The sequence below is a fragment of the Macaca thibetana genome, chromosome 4 (genome assembly GCF_024542745.1).
Source record: "Macaca thibetana thibetana isolate TM-01 chromosome 4, ASM2454274v1, whole genome shotgun sequence".
NCBI lineage: Eukaryota > Metazoa > Chordata > Mammalia > Primates > Cercopithecidae > Macaca > Macaca thibetana.
The window spans coordinates 112922119-112938749 of NC_065581.1; the positions used below are offsets into that span (position 1 = coordinate 112922119).

At 43.3% G+C, this 16631-nt stretch overlaps 1 protein-coding gene across 2 annotated transcripts in view; it reads right to left on the reverse strand.

Annotated features, from left to right (window-relative positions):
• Positions 1 to 16631, reverse strand: part of AKAP12 (A-kinase anchoring protein 12) — a 123204-nt gene that overhangs the window by 27528 nt on the left and 79045 nt on the right. Inside the window, exon 1 of one of the 2 annotated variants that reach the window (XM_050786225.1) lies at positions 5970 to 6325. The exons of the other annotated variant lie outside the window; for it this stretch is intronic. Coding sequence (XP_050642182.1) covers positions 5970 to 5994 — 25 coding nt within the window. The 5' untranslated portion in view covers positions 5995 to 6325. Of the gene's footprint in view, positions 1 to 5969; positions 6326 to 16631 lie in introns of those variants that run through there. 2 annotated transcript variants of the gene reach the window in all.

The following is a 16631-nucleotide window of genomic DNA, read 5'->3' on the forward strand; positions in this document are numbered from 1 at the left end:
GTGAGACAGGGTCAACATGCTGAAAATATTACTTGGAAAAGATAAGATAATTTTAAAGAAGCTGTAGAAAGAGCTTTCATTCTCTGAATATACCCAAGAAGGAGGGATCTCTGCATGGATATAGTGCATATAAGACACAGGGCTGGGCCGGGCGTGGTGGCTCACCTCTGTAATTCCAGCACTTTGGGAGGCCAAGGCAGGTGGATCACAGGGTCAGGAGATCGAGACCATCCTGGCTAACATGATGAAACCCCATCTCTACTAAAAACACAAAAATTTAGCCGGGTGTGGTGGCGGGCACCTGTAATCCCAGCTACTCAGGAGACTGAGGCAGGAGAATCATTTGAACCTGGGAGGTGGAGGTTGCATTGAGCTAAGATCATGCCACTGCACTCCAGCCTGGCGAAAGAGCGAGACTCTGTCTCAAAAAAAAAAAAAAAAAAGACGCAGGGCTGGACATGCTACTCAGTAGGGTCCCAGCTGCTTGGGAGGCTGAGGCAGGAGGATCGTTGAGCCCAGGAGTTCCAGGCTGCAGTGATCTATGATCATGCTACTGTACTCCAAAACAAAACTTTTAAAAAGATGAAGTAAAAATAAAGACTGGATACGGATGAAGCTACTTCATGCTACAACATTCCGGAAGGAAAAATAACTTGAAGTTACCACTGCCAAGACCTTGGGTAGGCTTTTTGCTTTATGTTTTTCTAAGATAAATGAAAGTTATTCTTAATAATAAGTGTGGAAAGTGAAATAGAGAACAAAAGATACCTCCTGGAGTGAACACCTTTCACCCTATTTTTAAGAGTATAAACTATCCTCAATTACTACATTATAAAAAAATTATAACACATGTTTAATAATAACAAACAGCTTGTTTTAAAATTTAAAATTAAAAAATTTTAAACAGCTTTGTCATAACAAACCACTTTGAGGTTAAAAAAAAAAAGTCTATGGAATATTAATGGAGTCAAATAAATGTGAAAATATATGAAAAGTTGCATCTTTAGTGATGTAGTAAGAAACCAAAACTTGAAATCATTTCATGTACAAAAATCTCACTTTGGCCAAGAATTACTGAAGTGTTTCACACTGAGGTGTTACCTGCTATTAACCTAGGTTTGTCTCCAGATAAATGGTCTGTGAATCCCAGTTTATCAAATCAATGTCCAGGTCTATAATGTGTATGTGCAAATACACATTTTCCTTTAGAAAATATCCATAATCTCCCCGTCCCCAAAGCTGCAAAGGCTCCATGATCCCAAGAAGGGCTAAGCTACAGTGGTCCCTGCTGGCTCTGCGCTCCCTGGCCCCAAGCTCCATATAATGTAGAGACGGCCCACGTGTTCAAAACCTGGAGCATCGTCTTTCTTTTCTCACTTTTCCAAATACTTAGCGACTAAGAGAGAAATTATACATTGTTTTCTTTTACTTTAGAGGCTTAAAAGAAGAAAAAAACATAAAGGAATATGTTGATTACATATTACAAAATGTTACTGTTTTTTCCAAACCTTAGCTATCAGGTTTCAGTGACACCACCACCATCATTTTTTGTTGAGAAAAAGAAGTACGATATTGCAGAAACGACATGTTCATTTTTCAGGCTTAGTCTCACCAGCGCTCCCCATCCCCAGGCACATCAGGACGGCTTACAGTGACATCTGGAACTAGTTATCTTTCCCCCAAGATTCGTAGCATTGTCCTGGAATTTTTCCAGGAATTCTCTGCATTCTAAGTCCATCCCTTATATGCTACACACCCAACTTCCCTTGTTCTAAAGCTCATTAACCAGAAAACCTCCAAGCGGAGATACATTCAAATTCATAAAAGCAAAAATCCCATACAGAAGCACATAGGTGACATCATCATTGGACCTGGTGTTTTTTTGGGGGGGGGGGGGGTGGGGACAGGGTCTTGCTCTGTTGCTCAGGCTGGAATACAGTGGCACAAGTGATCCTCCTACCTCAGCTTCCTAAGTAACTGGGACTACAGGCACGGGCCACATTGCCCAGCTAAATTTTTAATTTTTTTTAGAGAGGAGGTCTCCCCTATGTTGACCATGCTGGTCTCGAACTCCTGGACTCAAGCGATCCGCCTGCCTTGGCCTCCCAAAGTGCTGAGATTACAGGCATAAACCACAGTGTCCAGCCCCAATCCCTGGTTTTTATATTGATGTTTCACGATCCCTTAAACATCTGAGCGGGCATGTAAGAATGTGGACGTCACTAACACAAGTATTAGCATCTTCACAACGAGAAAGAGGTCTTTTGCAAGGTACTCTACAGTTATGCCCTTACTAGCTGTGAAACCTTGGGTAATTATCAAATCATGAGAAACTTGCTTTCGCGATAGAAACGGGGTTACAGAACCACTTTTTGCAGGATTCTTGTGAGGAATACATGATAATGTCCACAAAGTGCTGAGAAACACCTGCCAGACTAGGCGCTCAGGAAGTGGTAGTTATTAATCTAGCAGTTGTGAAAGTATCCATTTCGTGTCTCCAAAGTCTCTTGACAAGGAATCTCTCTCCATAGCAGATGGGAAACACCCATGTGCGAGGTATTTTTTTTCTCTTGTAAAAATTATTTGCATCGGGAAGTGCATTATAAATAATCTAGAACTAACACGAATGTTGATTCTCCCCCAGTTTCTACTTTAAAGAATGATGTCCCTATTTCTCATGATACTTGACAGTTTGCAATATTATCAGTATTATCAGTGTCAGTAATGTGGGTGACTTAGAGAAAATAGAAAAGGTACTTGCTTAATTTAAAAAGCATTTTTTTTTTTGGCCAGGCGTGGTGGCTCACGCTTGTAATCCCAGCATTTTGGGAGGCTGAGGCAGGGTGGATCACCTGAAGTCAGGAGTTCAAGACCAGCCTGGCCAACATGGCGAAACCTTGTCTCTACTAAAAATACAAACATTAGTGGGGCGTGGTGGTGGGCGCCTGTAATCCCAGCTACTCGGCAGGCTGAGGCAGGGAGAATTGCTTGAACCTGGGAGGTGGAGGTTGCAGTGAGCTGAGATCGAGCCACTGCACTCCAGCCTGGGTGACACAGTGAGACTTCATCTCAAAAAAAAAAAAAAAAAAAAAAGGGATTTTTTTTGCTGGCATGCCATTTACAGTTGAGTGGGGAAGGGGATGATCATCGTGTCACATACATCACTTATTCCTTGTTTCTAAGCTAACTTATTGCAAATGAGATGTGAGAGAAAGAGACCCCAAGAATGGCAACAGTATGTAATGTGAATAAGCAATCATTTCATAATTCAATTTCCACTGCATTCATTTTAGTGGTTTGTGTAAACTGGGTTGTGTGTGTGTGGGGGGGGGCGGGGGGGATAATAGTATTAAGTGATAGCTTTTCCTTACTTTCAGAAATGCAAACTCATTCCTAAGTAGTTCCTACAAAATGCCATCAGTCCCGTTAATAAATGGTAAAATTTAAACACACGCCTCCTAAAATAACATAGTGCTAAAGAGAACTACAATAACCTTCTATCGTATTTAAGTGAGTAATCCCAAAGACGCAAGAGACCTTTCAGATTGCACTAAACCTTACTGTCAATTTTTTTTTTTTTTGAGGCGGAGTCTCGTTCTGTTAACCAGGCTGCAGGGCAGTGGCACAATCTCGGCTCACTGCAACCTCTGCCTCCCAGGTTCAAGCAATTCTCTCTGCCTCAGCCTCCTGAGTAGCTGGGATCACACATGCACACCACCATGCCCGGTTAATTTTTGTATTTTTAGTAGAGACAAGGTTTCACCATGATGGTCAGGCTAGTCTCGTACTCCTGACCTCATGATCCTCCCGCCTCAGCCTCCCAAAGTGCTGGGATTACAGGCGTGAGCCACCACGCCCGACCACCTTACTGTCAATTTTTAAAGCCCTCATGGCTTTTCAAGATTCTGAACAACTATTTAAAGATGATGATTATGAATCTTCTCCATCAGAATAACTTGCGGAGGAAAAACAGCTGAAACTCCCTTTCATTTTTACTTCTTCCACTACATAAGATTTCTTGCTGTTAAATTTTTGGAGTTAAGATTTTCTCTGCACTTTCTTATTACCAGGAAAAAGTGCAAAATTTTGCCACATCCTCCACACCCACACTGTAAGAAAAGTAAATTCAGAAAGCAATAGACTCAATTATCTGATTTTGCCTTAAAAATTAGTCCTTCCCACTATTTCCATTCATTTATCATTCCATTGGGGTTATCTGAGCCAACTATTAAAGTCCCCCTCAAGTGTTCCAAGTTTATTAACCTTTAATGACTGCTAAAACTTTAGACCACCTTCTTTTACCATAGGAATCTCAGTATGCGACTAACCGAATAGTGAATATGATAAAAATCATATTGTACCCAGAAAGTACTCAGAAAAAAGTCATGATCTCAGAAGCACCACCCCAAGCTGTGACTCCCTACAATACACATTTGCATATTCCATTCATAGAAAAATTAATGATTCGGGGAAAAAAAATGGAGATTTTCGTGTTTTAAATTTTTTCATTTTGTACAGTCTGTTCACTAATAGTTTCGAGATATGGCATAAACTTTCAAGCTGGGTAAATGGTAGAAAGGTTAGCCAAGTCAACTTGGGGGGCAAATTTTAAGGAAATCTCAAAGAAAACAAGCTAATCTATAGGAAGTGAGAGATAATTTTAGTATTGCTGAACTTTCACATTCTTTTAAATTACACAGGAGTGCATGGCTTTGCAGGAGCAGTTGCACTGAGAAAATTTTAAGTCCTAGAAATTCTGTAGTTGCTTTAAAAAAAAAAAAACATGTAGGCCAGGTGCAGTGGCTCATGCCTATAATCCCAGCACTTTGGGAGACTGAGGCAGGCAGATCACGAGGTCAAGAGATCGAGACCATCCTGGCCAACTTGGTGAAACCCTGGTTCTACTAAAAATACAAAATTAGCTGGGCTTGGTGTGCGCCTGTAACCCCAGCTACTCGGGAGGCTGAGGCAGGAGAATCGCTTGAACCTGGGAGGCGGAGGTTGCAGTGAGCCAAGATCGAGCCACTGTACTCCATTACGGCAAAAGAGCAAGACTCCATCTCAAAACAAAAACAAAAATAAAAACAAAAGTAGATTTGGCAGCAATGATCACAAATATTTAAAGAAGTGCTGTTCCTATAAAGTTAAATTCGCAAATGCAGTTTAATTTTCTTGATGAGAGGAAGAGAAAATAAGCAAGTGAGGCCACAGTACAATGGCATAAGACTATCAAGTCAAGTTAGAGGAGCCGTAAGGGCATTCTAAAAGTTTCATGCATAGAAGTTATTTGTAGAAGTAGGCATTCAATATTATAATTCATACGACCAAATTCCTAGAAAGTAAGCTAAAGAAACATACTTTTTAAATACTATTTGTTGCTTAAATAGTGTTGCTTCCTAGCCACCAATTTTATAATAACTATGGCTTTATTAAAACCACCACTTAAAGCAGAGCTTAAATGTTAGTCCCCTAAACCACCCAGTGTACCTTTATTCAAAGTTCCTAGTAAACAAGTCAAAATGCAAACACTTGTAATTTGCCCAGAAGAGGAAAGTATTTGGTCTACGACTACGGCAAGAGATTAAGCTTTCACAACTTATTTTCAAGTTCACATACATCTGACATATTTCTATTCAGTCGGCTGCTGCTGTTCCTCTCCACATCCCTGTCTCCCTAAGGGAAAGGTACAACCCCGAAGAAAATATACTAAAAGTCTCCCATAGGCACAGCCAAGAAGAGTCCAGCTCAGCCAAAAACGAAAAGCTGAGGTTGTTTGATTCTTGCTAAGCCCAAGAGAGAATGTTCTTCTGATGAAAAACTCAGCATACGGAGAGAAATAAATGCCAATAACGGTCCAGCCACTGACCTCCCGGGCTCCCCACCAAACGCGCATTCGACGGAAGAAAGCCCTTTTCGTGCCCCGTGCCTGCCGTCCGGGAAGGACACAAGCGACCTGACCTGTGCCTTACCTGTGATGGTGATGGTCCCCAGCATATTTTAAGTAGCACTACTGTACAGGAGATCAGCTTAGCGGGTCCCTGCCCTCTCCAGCAGACGCCTCGTCTCCTTCCTGCCAACCCCGGGTGGTCTCGGTGGGATCAGAGCGGACTGAGCGCCCAGCCACTCCCGGAGGATCAGGGAGAACAGGAGGTGCCCTCGGAGCTGCCGCAGCGAAAAACGGAGCGCGGATGCATTTCCCCAGATAATTATAGGCGGACCCCCACCCACGCCACCACCCAGCCACCCACACGCGGGCTGGCGCTGGCCCCTCCCTTGCTGCGCTCCATGACTTCGGGAGCGCAAACTTCCCGGCCCGGGCTGCACAAGTAGGGGGTCACGTGCTTCACCTTAAAGCCCTCCCCCAAGCTGGGCTCTGTGAGTGGTCAGCGGGCTCTGCAGAGTCCCGGGAGGGTTTAGAGGGTGCTGGGCATGAGTACGATGCTGGAGCGGCCGCATTGGATCTAAACGGTTACCTCATTCCTGGCACCGATTTACTAATACTTCTGTATCTCAGCTTTTTAAATCATTTACCCTCCATTTTAAAGACTGCATTCTGCATCCTTCTGTTTGTTTAAAGATTGGTGTGGTGCAAAACACCTCCCTTCTTGGCATCTGTAGCATTTTATATTTTCACCATCTGTGTCTTACACATACACACACGTTGCACTGATCTGAGGATTGGCAACTCTCAGTAGTGCTGTTTACTGAACTCATTCTTTGAGAAGGGCTGTTAGAAGTGAACTTGTTCCTTCTAACAAGTGCTATCTTCAACACTTGACCAAGGTAACTTTTCAAAAGCAGACTTGAGCATGAGGTCTTTTTCTAAATGGCAGAAGTTAGCTCATCTTTTAGATCAAACTACGCCATATTCCAATTTTTAGACACGATCACATCTCTAACATGCAAGCACACACCTCGGAATTCAAAGCCTGTGTTAAAAGTTCCGAAGATTTCAGGCAGCCCTAGAGCACTTCAATTCTTTCTCATAGAAGCTTCAGGTTTGTTCTTTGTAAAGACATAAGTGACAAATGAGTTGGTGTAGTCTCACAATTTTAATACACTTTTTTTGTACGCCAATTTTTTGTTAGGGTAGGTCCTTTAGGTCCCCTGGGTTTGTTCCCTTCTTTCATCCTTTCCTTATTTCATGCCTTGCCTGCCTGACCCCATTAACACCAGCTCTTCCCCTACGCAAACAAAAAGGAAAGTTTTACTATTGCGCTTCTCTTCAGAGAATGAAGATCTTGTTCATTACTGCTTGGGGCAGGGAGGAAGGAGGGGAGCCTCGGCGTGGACCACAGTGGGCACAGCAAAGAGGAGGGTGGGCGAGGAACAGGAGAATCAGGGAAAAATGGAAGTCCAGGAGAGCTGGCTAGCATGGCACGTGGTTGCGCCTTTTGGGCACCAGGGGGCGCGATGCACCACACTCAGGCCCAGAGTGAGCAGCGTGAAGGCCGCTTCCTTGCTGGTAACCGGACCTTGTTAAAAAAATCAGCTTCAGCCTCTCCAAAAACCTGGCTTCCGTTTCACATCCTGGCAAATACCCGGCCTGGCGGGAACAGGGAGTGATGGGCCTTGTCCTGACTCAGTAAGATATTGCCTGGAAGCTGACTCCCAGACCGAGCCACTGAGCAGCTTCCCAACCTTTTATCTTCTCTAGAGAAGTCTCAACTCTAGTTCACAAATTGCTCCAATTGTAATAATGAGTCTGGTGTATGTGAAATGCTGCTGGTACTGAACATCCCTCTGGAGTCCACAGAGCCAAGGGGGCAGGGAAGCTTGGCCATTCCTCTCCTCCCAATCCCAGCCCCGGAGTGTCCTGGCTGTGCAAATCATGGATAAAGACATCTTGGGATGTTGTATCAGGGGCTACATTAGTAAGTCCCTTCCCCAGAGATGTCCCAGGAGCCGTGGGCGATCTGGGATCTGAGGGTTTGGTTCTGCATCATTTCTCAGCACCAGTGGTTGGGGACAACACAGGCTATCATCTGGTGCCACTTCTGAAATCGAGTCTGCCCTTGCAGAGCAGAATGAATCTCCAGCTCCTCTCCTTTCTATCAGTCCAAATTCTAACAACAGGGCAAGCAGCAGCTATTTCACTGAGCTGGGTAGGAAGCAAAATAAAAACACACAAAATGTCACTAGTTACACATTTAATACCCTAAACAACATTTCCAAAGGTCACCGTACTGCTGTTCAGTTTTGGCACTGAAACATTTCTTTTTTTGACATTCATGAAGACGCTAACGCATCTGATTTGATATATTTTTTTTTTTCTTTTTTTTGAGATGGTGTCTTGCTCTTGTCGCCCAGGCTGGAATGCAGTGGTACGATATCATCTTACTGCAACTTCCGCCCCCTGGGTTCAAGCAATTCTCCTGCCTCAGCCTCCTGAGTAGCTGGGATTACAGGCGCCCGCCACCGCGCCCTGCTAATTTTTATATTTTTAGTAGAGATGAGGTTTCACTGTGTTGGCCAGGCTGGTCTCGAACTCCTGACCTCAGGTGATCCACCCGCCTCAGCCTCCCAAAGTGCTGGGATTACAGGCATGAGCCACTGCGTCTGGCCTGATTTGATATTCTTAAAGAGGCAATTAAAATCACAAGGCAGAGCAATAGATCATGTGGCAAGTTGTAGACTCTCTCAGCCAATGGGTCTCCTTTGATCTCTACCTCTAAGAATGATCAAGGACAGGGTGCATGGCACAGCTGCCAATCAAGCCTCTGTGTGTCTGCATTTACAAAGAAAAGTCATCCATCAGGATAAAAGCAGGAGTAAAGATGACACCTAAGGTCACTGTCCAATGCAGGAGACTTTCTTTTATCATTTCCATTCTCTGTTTTTGTTAAATCAGGATTTTTAGAGGAAGACATCACCAACCAAAGTGAGAATTACAGGAATTATAAGAAGAATTATAATTATAGTAAGAATTATATAGTTTTGCTGTGTAATACATAGGTGGATGACAGAAAGCCTGTTTTTCCAAATCTGAATGGTTAATTCAACAAATATTTACCAAGTTGTTGCTCTGTATTTATTATGTGAAATACCCAGGGATCTCATTAGATACTGTCCCTGCCCTCGGGGAGCTCGGTCGTGGGTGGTGGACACGCCCAGTGGCGGGAGGGGGTAGTGGACACGCCCAGTTAGTGGCGGGAGTGGGCAGCTCCAGTTTGGCTCACCTCTGAGGTAGCCTTGGGTCTCTGAAGGGATGAGGGGACACTCCCTGCCTGGGGCACATGGAAGGTGATCCATAGGGAGAGACAAGCATGGGCAGAGATACCAAGAGCTGGACCTTTGGGCAATCATGAGTGGGTTCCTTACAGCTATGAGATTCGGAGTTTACTTGGGGAGGTCCGGGGGTTAGGGGGTGGGGGGAAGACAATACTGGAGATAAACTAAAAATATTTATAAAGGGTTTTGAATGACATGTTAAGGACTTTGTAACAAATTATCCATTAAAAGTGAGCAAAGAATCTGAGTAGCCATTTCTCTAAACAAAATACACAAACAACCAATGAGCACATGAAAATATGTTCAACGTTATTAGCCCTTAGAAAAATGCAAATCAAAACCACCTCACACCCACTAGGATGACCTTAATAAAAAAGAAAAAAGACAACAGGTTGGGTGTGGTGGTTCACGCCTATAATCTTAGCACTTTGGGAGGCCGAGGTGGGTGGATCACCTGAGGTCAGGAGTTCGAGACCAGCCTGGCCAACATGGCGAAACCCCGTCTCTACTAAAAATATAAAAATTAGCTGGGCGTGGTGGCAGGAGCCTGTAGTCTCAGCTACTCAGGAGGCTGAGGCACAAGAATTGCTTGAACCCAGAGGGGCAGAAGTTGCAGTAAGATGATATCGTACCACTGCATTCCAGCCTGGGTGACAAAGTAAGACTGTCTCAAAAAAAAAAAAAAAAAAAAAAGACAACAACATAAAGCTGATCTGCCTGGTTTACAAAACGGGCAGGTGGCAGGGGGCAAGCAAGACCACAATAACAAGGAATGGAGAAATTGGAAACGGTACAGCTGCTTTGGAAAATAGGCTGGTAGTTCCTCAAAATGTTAAACATAGATTTATTATATGACCCAGCAATTCTCCTAGACATATACCCAAGAGCAATGAAAATATATATCTGCACAAAAACTTGTCCATCAATGTTCATTACGGTATAATATTCCTAGTAACAAAAATTGGAAGCTATCTAAATATCAACTCATGCAGAGATAAATAAAATTTAGCTTATCTAATGGAAATGGGTTAGTAATAAAAATAAAGTACTGAAACATACTATAACATAGATGAACATTGAAAAAACTTTTAAGTGAAAGAAGCTAGTCACCAAAGAGCACACATTGCTTAATTTCATTTACTTGAAATGTCTACAAGAGGCAAATCTACAGACATAAAGTAGTTAGCGGTTACCTACGACTGGGGGTTTTGGCGGGAGAGGGAGTGACAGCTAACCAGGATGGGGTTTCTTTATGAGGTAATGAAAATGTCCCGGCTGGGCTCATGCCTATAATCCCAACACTTTGGGAGGCCGAGACAGGTGGATCAGGAGATCGAGACCATCCTGGCTAACACAGTGAAACCCCATCTCTACTAAAAATAGAAAAAAATTAGCCGGGCATGGTGGCGCACGCTTGTAATTCCAGCTACTCAGGAGGCTGAGGCATGAGAATCGCTGGAACCCAGGAGGTGGAGGCTGCAGTGAGCCAAGATCGCGCCATTGCACTCCAGTCTGGGCAACAGAGCAAGACTCCCCAAAAAGAAAGAAAGAACGAAAGAAGAAAAGAAGAAAAGAAAAGACAAGAAAAGATCATGTCCCACAGCTGACTGTGGGGTTGGTTATACAGCTCTGTGAATAAAGCAAAAACCACTGAACTGTGTACTTTAAAGGGGTCAACTGCACAGTATGTGAATTATAGCTCACGAAAGCTGGCTTGTTTCTTTAAAAAATAACTTTGTGCTGCTGGTTCTGAAGACTATAGGGAACCATTGGAGGCTTGAGGCAGGGGATGGTGGCACTGAATTTACTGCAATTTAGAAAAGGCACCTGGGCTGTGATGACAGGAGGAAGAGACTGAAGGAACAAAAGAGATGGATGCAGTAGTGACGAAGGTGAGGGAGGAGTCCAAAGTTACAGTGCCCACAAGATAAATGTGAATCTGTGGGATCACCCGAACGGAGTGATGTCCATGAAATAAGAATGGCCTGGAACCCTGAGGAAGAGGAGCTGAAAAAGGATGCTGAGAATGGACGGGGATTAGAGGCAATGAGGGGGAAAGTGGCAGCAGAAGCCACATGTGGAGAGGATTAAAACATGGAAGCAGCGGTCCAGTGTGGCAGCACAAAGTAGTGACACAGGCTGGGTGAGGTGGCTCATGCCTATAATCCCAGCACTTCGGGAGGCCGAGATGGGAGGATCACTTGAGGCCAGGAGTTCGAGACCAGCCTGGGCAACACAGCAAGACCCCATCTCTATAAAAAACAAAAACAAAAATCAAAGCAGTGACACAGGAAGAGAATAGGAGAGGCCTCAGAGTGGGCAGTCTGGAGGCGGGACCAGCAGACAGATGGCTGCAATAAAGCAGGCTACTTTCCTCTTTTTTCCTGAAAGGGAGGGGACTGGGACCACTATACCCAGAATTAAAACCAATATTAGGCTCTCCAACTTCCTCGAAGGATGCTTAGGTATTTAACCCAAGTATGAGTGTCACGGAATGGAAGAAAGGACTTGCACACCAAATTCAACCCTCCCTCCCTGGCCTCCTCTCCTCTCATTTTCTCTTTAACCTGGCATCACCCTGGGGGGTAAGGAAGCCAAAAACCAGTAGGGTCTCTTTTCTTCTTGCTGGAAAAGGACAGATGAAATAGAAGGGAGAATTGATGCCATTGTTATTCCTTTAAATGGACCTTTAGCGCATGTTTGGAGGTTCTAGCAGGGGAGCGCAGCTACCTGTATACCCTTGACCGAAGACCGGTCCTCCTCTATCGGGGATGGTCGTCCTCTTCGACCAAGTGTGCAGCTTCGGAAGGGACACACGTGGAGCAGTGAGGGAGGAAGGGGACACCCGCCTAGCCAGCCAGATCAGCCGAGTCAACCATGGCGATCAGTGGGGTGACAAATGTTGCAGCCAGATCGCCCTCACTTCCTGTTATTCCTTTGAAATGCTCCAAGATAATTTAAAGTTGAGTGAAATACAGCTCCAAATTGGATAACTGTAAAAGAAGAGATATATCTATCTATCTAGATATCTATCTATATCTAGATAGGTGTAGATAGATGGATAGGTAGACAGATAAATAGATATCTGTCTGTGTCTATCCATCTATACACACCCTGAATCTGAATGACACTGTCAGGTTATCTACAGGATGGGCAGTCTCTCCTGGACTCAGCGTATTTTCAGGTCTTTGCTGCATGCTATGCACATAGATAAATATCAGCTAATTGAGTTTTATGGTCCAGTTGAACTGGACATATTTGTATAGACATGGTTATTGCTATTCCAAATCCAAGATAAATACTCTGAAGAATAGTTCCTCAAAGGAATTGTTATGATACAACAGAAACACTAAAGGAGAATTTTAAAATCACTTTAAAAAGCAAGGGGAAAATAAACATTAAAAACTCAAATAATAAAAGTGATGTAGAATAAATATTATCTCTCTCCTTATTGAGTCCACATATATTTATTTCTTTACCTAGGCAATTCTATGAAATAGACCAAATGAAAAGGTATAGATTTATGGGTGAGTATGTTTACAGCTTAGAATGCATAACATTTAGGCTGGGCGCGGTGGCTCAAGCCTATAATCCCAGCACTTTGGGAGGCCGAGGCGGGTGGATCACGAGGTCAGGAGATCGAAACTATCCTGGCTAACATGGTGAAACCCCGTCTCTACTAAAAATACAAAAAACTAGCCGGGCGTGGTGGCGGGCGCCTGTAGTCTCAGCTACTTGGGAGGCTGAGGCGGGAGAATGGCGTGAACCTGGGAGGCGGAGCTTGCAGTGAGCCGAGATCACGCCACTGCACTCCAGCCTGGGAGACACAGCGAGACTCCGTCTCAAAAAAAAAAAAAAAAAAAAAAAAAAAAAAAAAAAAAAAAACATTTAGAGTAAGTGTTGTAACAGTAAGGAAACAGTATACTTATCTTTTCAGAAGAATTTATGGCAAAAACAACATGTTTGAAGCAGTTAATTATGAGAAAAATGCCTATATATATAGATTTTTAATTTTTTTAAAAGAAAAATTGGGTCTCGCTACATTGTCCAGGCTGGTCTTGAACTCCTGGCCTCAATCTTCCTACCTTGAACTCCCAAAGTTTTTGGAGTACAAGCGTGAGCCACCATACCTGGCCTGAAAAATGCCTATATTGATCTATAAACCTCTTTGTTCAGGAAAAAAGCAGAAAATAAACTATCTATTCAATATAAACCCAATTTTGCTTTTTTAAATGCATATACGGTGGGGTGTGGTGGCTCATGCCTGGAATCCCAGCACTTTGGGAGGCCAAGGCAGGTCGATCACCTGAGGTCAGGAGTTCAAGACCAGCCTGGCCAACATAGGGAACTCCCGTCTCTACTAAAAATATAAAAATTGGCCAGGTGTGGTGGCAGGCACCTGTGATCCCAGCTACTCAGAAGGCTGAGACGGGAGAATCTCTTGAACCCAGGAGGCGGAGAATGCAATGAGCCGAGATCACGCCACTGCACTCCAGCCTGGGTGACAGAGCAAGAAGACCCTGTCTAAACAAATAATAAAATAAATAAAGAAATAAAATGCATATATACCTGTACATTTAAGGCCAATGATAAAAGAGCTCAGAAAGAAAAGTAACAAAGAAACCATGGTGGAATTCGGGACAATTTCTGTCCCCATTTTTTTTATATTTTACAAATCCACAATAAAGCCTTGCTACTTTTATGACTGGAAGTCAAACACATTAGCCACAGAGTCATGGACTCTACATGCTGGCCCAGCACTGCCCAGGAAGCCCTGAACTCAGAAGGGTGAAAAAGGGCAATACCTTTGGTTTTCTATCAAAAATTCAGATGATCTAAATCATGAACGTAAACTCTCCAATCACTGAAACAGCTCAGTTAGCAAATCTAAAGCAGATGAAAATCAAAGTGTGATTCTTTAATATAATGAAATAACTGAGTATGGTGGTGTGCACCTGTGGTCCCAGCTATTTGAGAGGCCAAGGCAGGAGGATCGCTTGAGGCCAGGAGTTTAAGACCAGCCTGAGCGACAGAGTGAGACCCTATTTCAAAATTAATCAATTAGTCAATAATAAAAATAACAAAATAAGAAAAAAACTTGCCCTACTACCAAATTTGTTCAGGTACATAGGAATAGGAATCAGATTCTTTCCTTAGTGCTGTGTGGTCCGTATCTTCTATTCATCTTAAAATTCTGTACACCCCTGTCTCTGGTATGGTTAAAAGACGATTCAAGGTCTGAAAAGTTTCTAGTTCTGGGCCTTCTGCTAGCTATAGGACCAGGTGTGAAGTATTTAAACCTCTGGGCTTCAACTGATGGGAGAATAAAAATTACACCTGTAGTCGTGTTATTCTGAGGTGCAAATAAAGGTAAACACTGACACTTCTGAGTATATTCTAGAAGAAGAATATTGGCTATTATGCTTACCTTAAATCATGTATTCTCAAATGAGGGTGATATTGCCCTCAATGGGGTGAAAATTGGTTCATGGGGAGGGTGGCTAAAAACAATCTTACACATTCTGTAAAAAGCAAGAAGGTCTCTTTATCATGAATTTCTCAGGAGTGCATTGTAATAAAAGCAGCACCTTGTTGGCTGGAATTAATGAGCCTGATGCAACACCTACACATCACTTCATTCAGGTGGATTCAACATAGTACTGGGAGACTGGCAAATTCAAATTCTGCCTTTTGGAATTTTGTGGATTTTTCCCCCCAGATACAGGTTGAGTATCCCCTGCTTGGGACCAAAAGTGTTTGGGATTTTGGATTTTTTCAGATTTTGGAATATTTGCATTATACACACTGGCTGAGCATCCTCAATCTGAAAATCCAAAATGCTGCCAAGAGCATTCCTTTAAGTTTCATGGTGGCACTTAAAATGTTTCGGATTTTTGGAGCATTTGGGATTTTCGATTTTCAGACTAGGGATACTCAATCTGGTTTCTCTAAATTTTTTTTTTTTTTTACTTTTCATTTTATTTTTATTTTTTTCCCTAAACAATAAGTGATATAGTATCAACCTGTATTTTTGATCGAGGGTTGGTAGAATCCATGAATGAGGAGCCCACAGATAGGAAGCACCGATTGTAATCCCAGAAAGAGAACAAAGAGGGAAATGGGAGAAAAAAATTTCCCAGAAATGAGGTACATGAGTTTTTCTTTTCTTTTCTTAGAGACAGGGTCTCACTCTGTCACCGAGGCTGGAGCGTAAATGGTGAGACTCATTGCAACCTCAACCTCCTGGACTCAAGCGATTCTCCTGCCTGAGCGTCTGGATAGCTGGAACTACAGCCGTGCACCATCACACCTAGATAATTTTTTTTATTTTTATTTTTTTATAGAGATGGGGTCTTGCTGTGTTGCCCAGGCTAGTCTCAAACTCCTGGGCTCAAGTGATCCTCCCACCTTGGCCTCCCAAAGCACTGGAATTAGAGGCATGAGTCACTGCGTCCAGCCAAGTGCATGAGTTTCTAGATTAAAAGAGCTTAAAGAACCCAGCACATTGAATGGAAACAGATTCACGTGGAGAGTCCTCATTACAAGATATTCAGAAGACTGAAGACCAAAAGGAGTCCATGAGCTACATAAGGGATGAAGACTCGAAACAGCCTCAGAGTCCAATGGCCAGACATCTATCAAGGTGACACTGACACAGAATCTGAAGGTATTTCAACATACTCAACAGAAATGGACTTGATTAGGGGAATATTTAGGACCAAGATTTTGACAAGCATGAGGAAGACATCACACTTTTTGTTCACTGTCCTAGTCCATTTGGGCTGCTGTAAAAGCACCATATAAACCAAGTGGCTTATAAACAACGAACACTTTTATTTCCCACAGTCCTGCAGGCTGAAAGTCAGAGATCAGGAGGCCAGTGTGGTTGGGATCTGGTAATCCCAGATTCTTCTGGACTGCAGACTACTCCCTGTAACCTCACATGGTGAAAGGGAAGTGGCCCCTTTTATAAGGACACTAATCCCATTCATGAGGGCCCCACCCTCATAACCTAAGTACCTCGCAAAGGCTCTCCCTCCAAATACCACATCATCTTAGAGTTAGGATTTCGACATGTACGTCTGGGGGGACACAAACCTTCAGTCCATAATGCTAAGCTTACACAGTGAGGCCACAGGGCTTGCAGCTCAGAGCTCGGCAGGAGGCTGCTTGGGAGCAGACCCTGGCTCTGCTCCCTGACTATTTGGTTGGACACTATGAATCTGCCACTTGATTTACAGCTAACAGTTATCTGGAAAGCAGGAATTCTCTTGCTCGAATCTCTAGCTACCGCATTGTGTAAGGGTGTATGCTAATTATCTTGTGGAGTGAAGTAACAGAAGGGTGACTGATCACTCCAGGGTTAGAAATCCATGTCAACATATATTGGTGCTTTCTTC